The sequence below is a fragment of the Galeopterus variegatus genome, unplaced genomic scaffold (genome assembly GCF_000696425.1).
Source record: "Galeopterus variegatus unplaced genomic scaffold, G_variegatus-3.0.2 Scaffold5666, whole genome shotgun sequence".
NCBI classification, from domain to species: domain Eukaryota; kingdom Metazoa; phylum Chordata; class Mammalia; order Dermoptera; family Cynocephalidae; genus Galeopterus; species Galeopterus variegatus.
Window position 1 is genome coordinate 68,219 of NW_007731777.1, and position 600 is coordinate 68,818.

Below are 600 nucleotides of genomic sequence, written 5' to 3' on the forward strand. Positions count from 1 at the left end.
GGTTTTTACTTCTTACTCTCCCCATTCTGTATTATTTTTCAACCACTGTGCTAAAGGCACTATTACAAAACACACAAAATTTAAGAACATAAAATTCTGCAAGTCATTAAGTAGGCTGACATAAAAACTGATTTGGAGAATTTATATAGAAGTATGTAGGAAGAATCTAACATTTACTGGGTAACCTGTGTCCCAGGTGCTTTATGTATTATCTCACGCAATTCTCACAACTCTATAAGACGGATATTATTTCCATTTAATACATGAGAACATCAGATGAGAGGCTGAGAAACTTGTGTCCATGATAGATGAACACTTAGTAAATATCCAAGACAGCACTTTAACCCAAATCCATCTGACTCCAGTACCTCTGCTTTTTCTAATACATCATACTGATTTTCATAATTTCAGAACAGTAAGAATTAAAATCATTCTTCATGTTTGAATCAATGGCAGAAATAGTTCTAACCTAGATCAGATGATATTAAACAAATTATGTATTCCATGTGTGTTACCTATCTTTTAAAAGAGGGTAAATAACTCCTTATCAAGGAGTTAAAGCTGATTTTCATAAATAATACTTTGAACACTTAAAAAAAA

The 600-nt window shown here is 31.7% G+C and overlaps 1 protein-coding gene across 1 annotated transcript in view; it reads right to left on the reverse strand.

The window, feature by feature from the left end:
• Positions 1-600, reverse strand: part of LOC103605231 (vacuolar protein sorting-associated protein 13C-like) — a gene marked incomplete at its 3' end in the record, with an annotated part of 138,950 nt that overhangs the window by 66,616 nt on the left and 71,734 nt on the right. Inside the window, exon 13 of the mRNA XM_008589816.1 lies at positions 340-392. Coding sequence (XP_008588038.1) covers positions 340-392 — 53 coding nt within the window. The remainder of the gene's footprint in view (positions 1-339; positions 393-600) is intronic.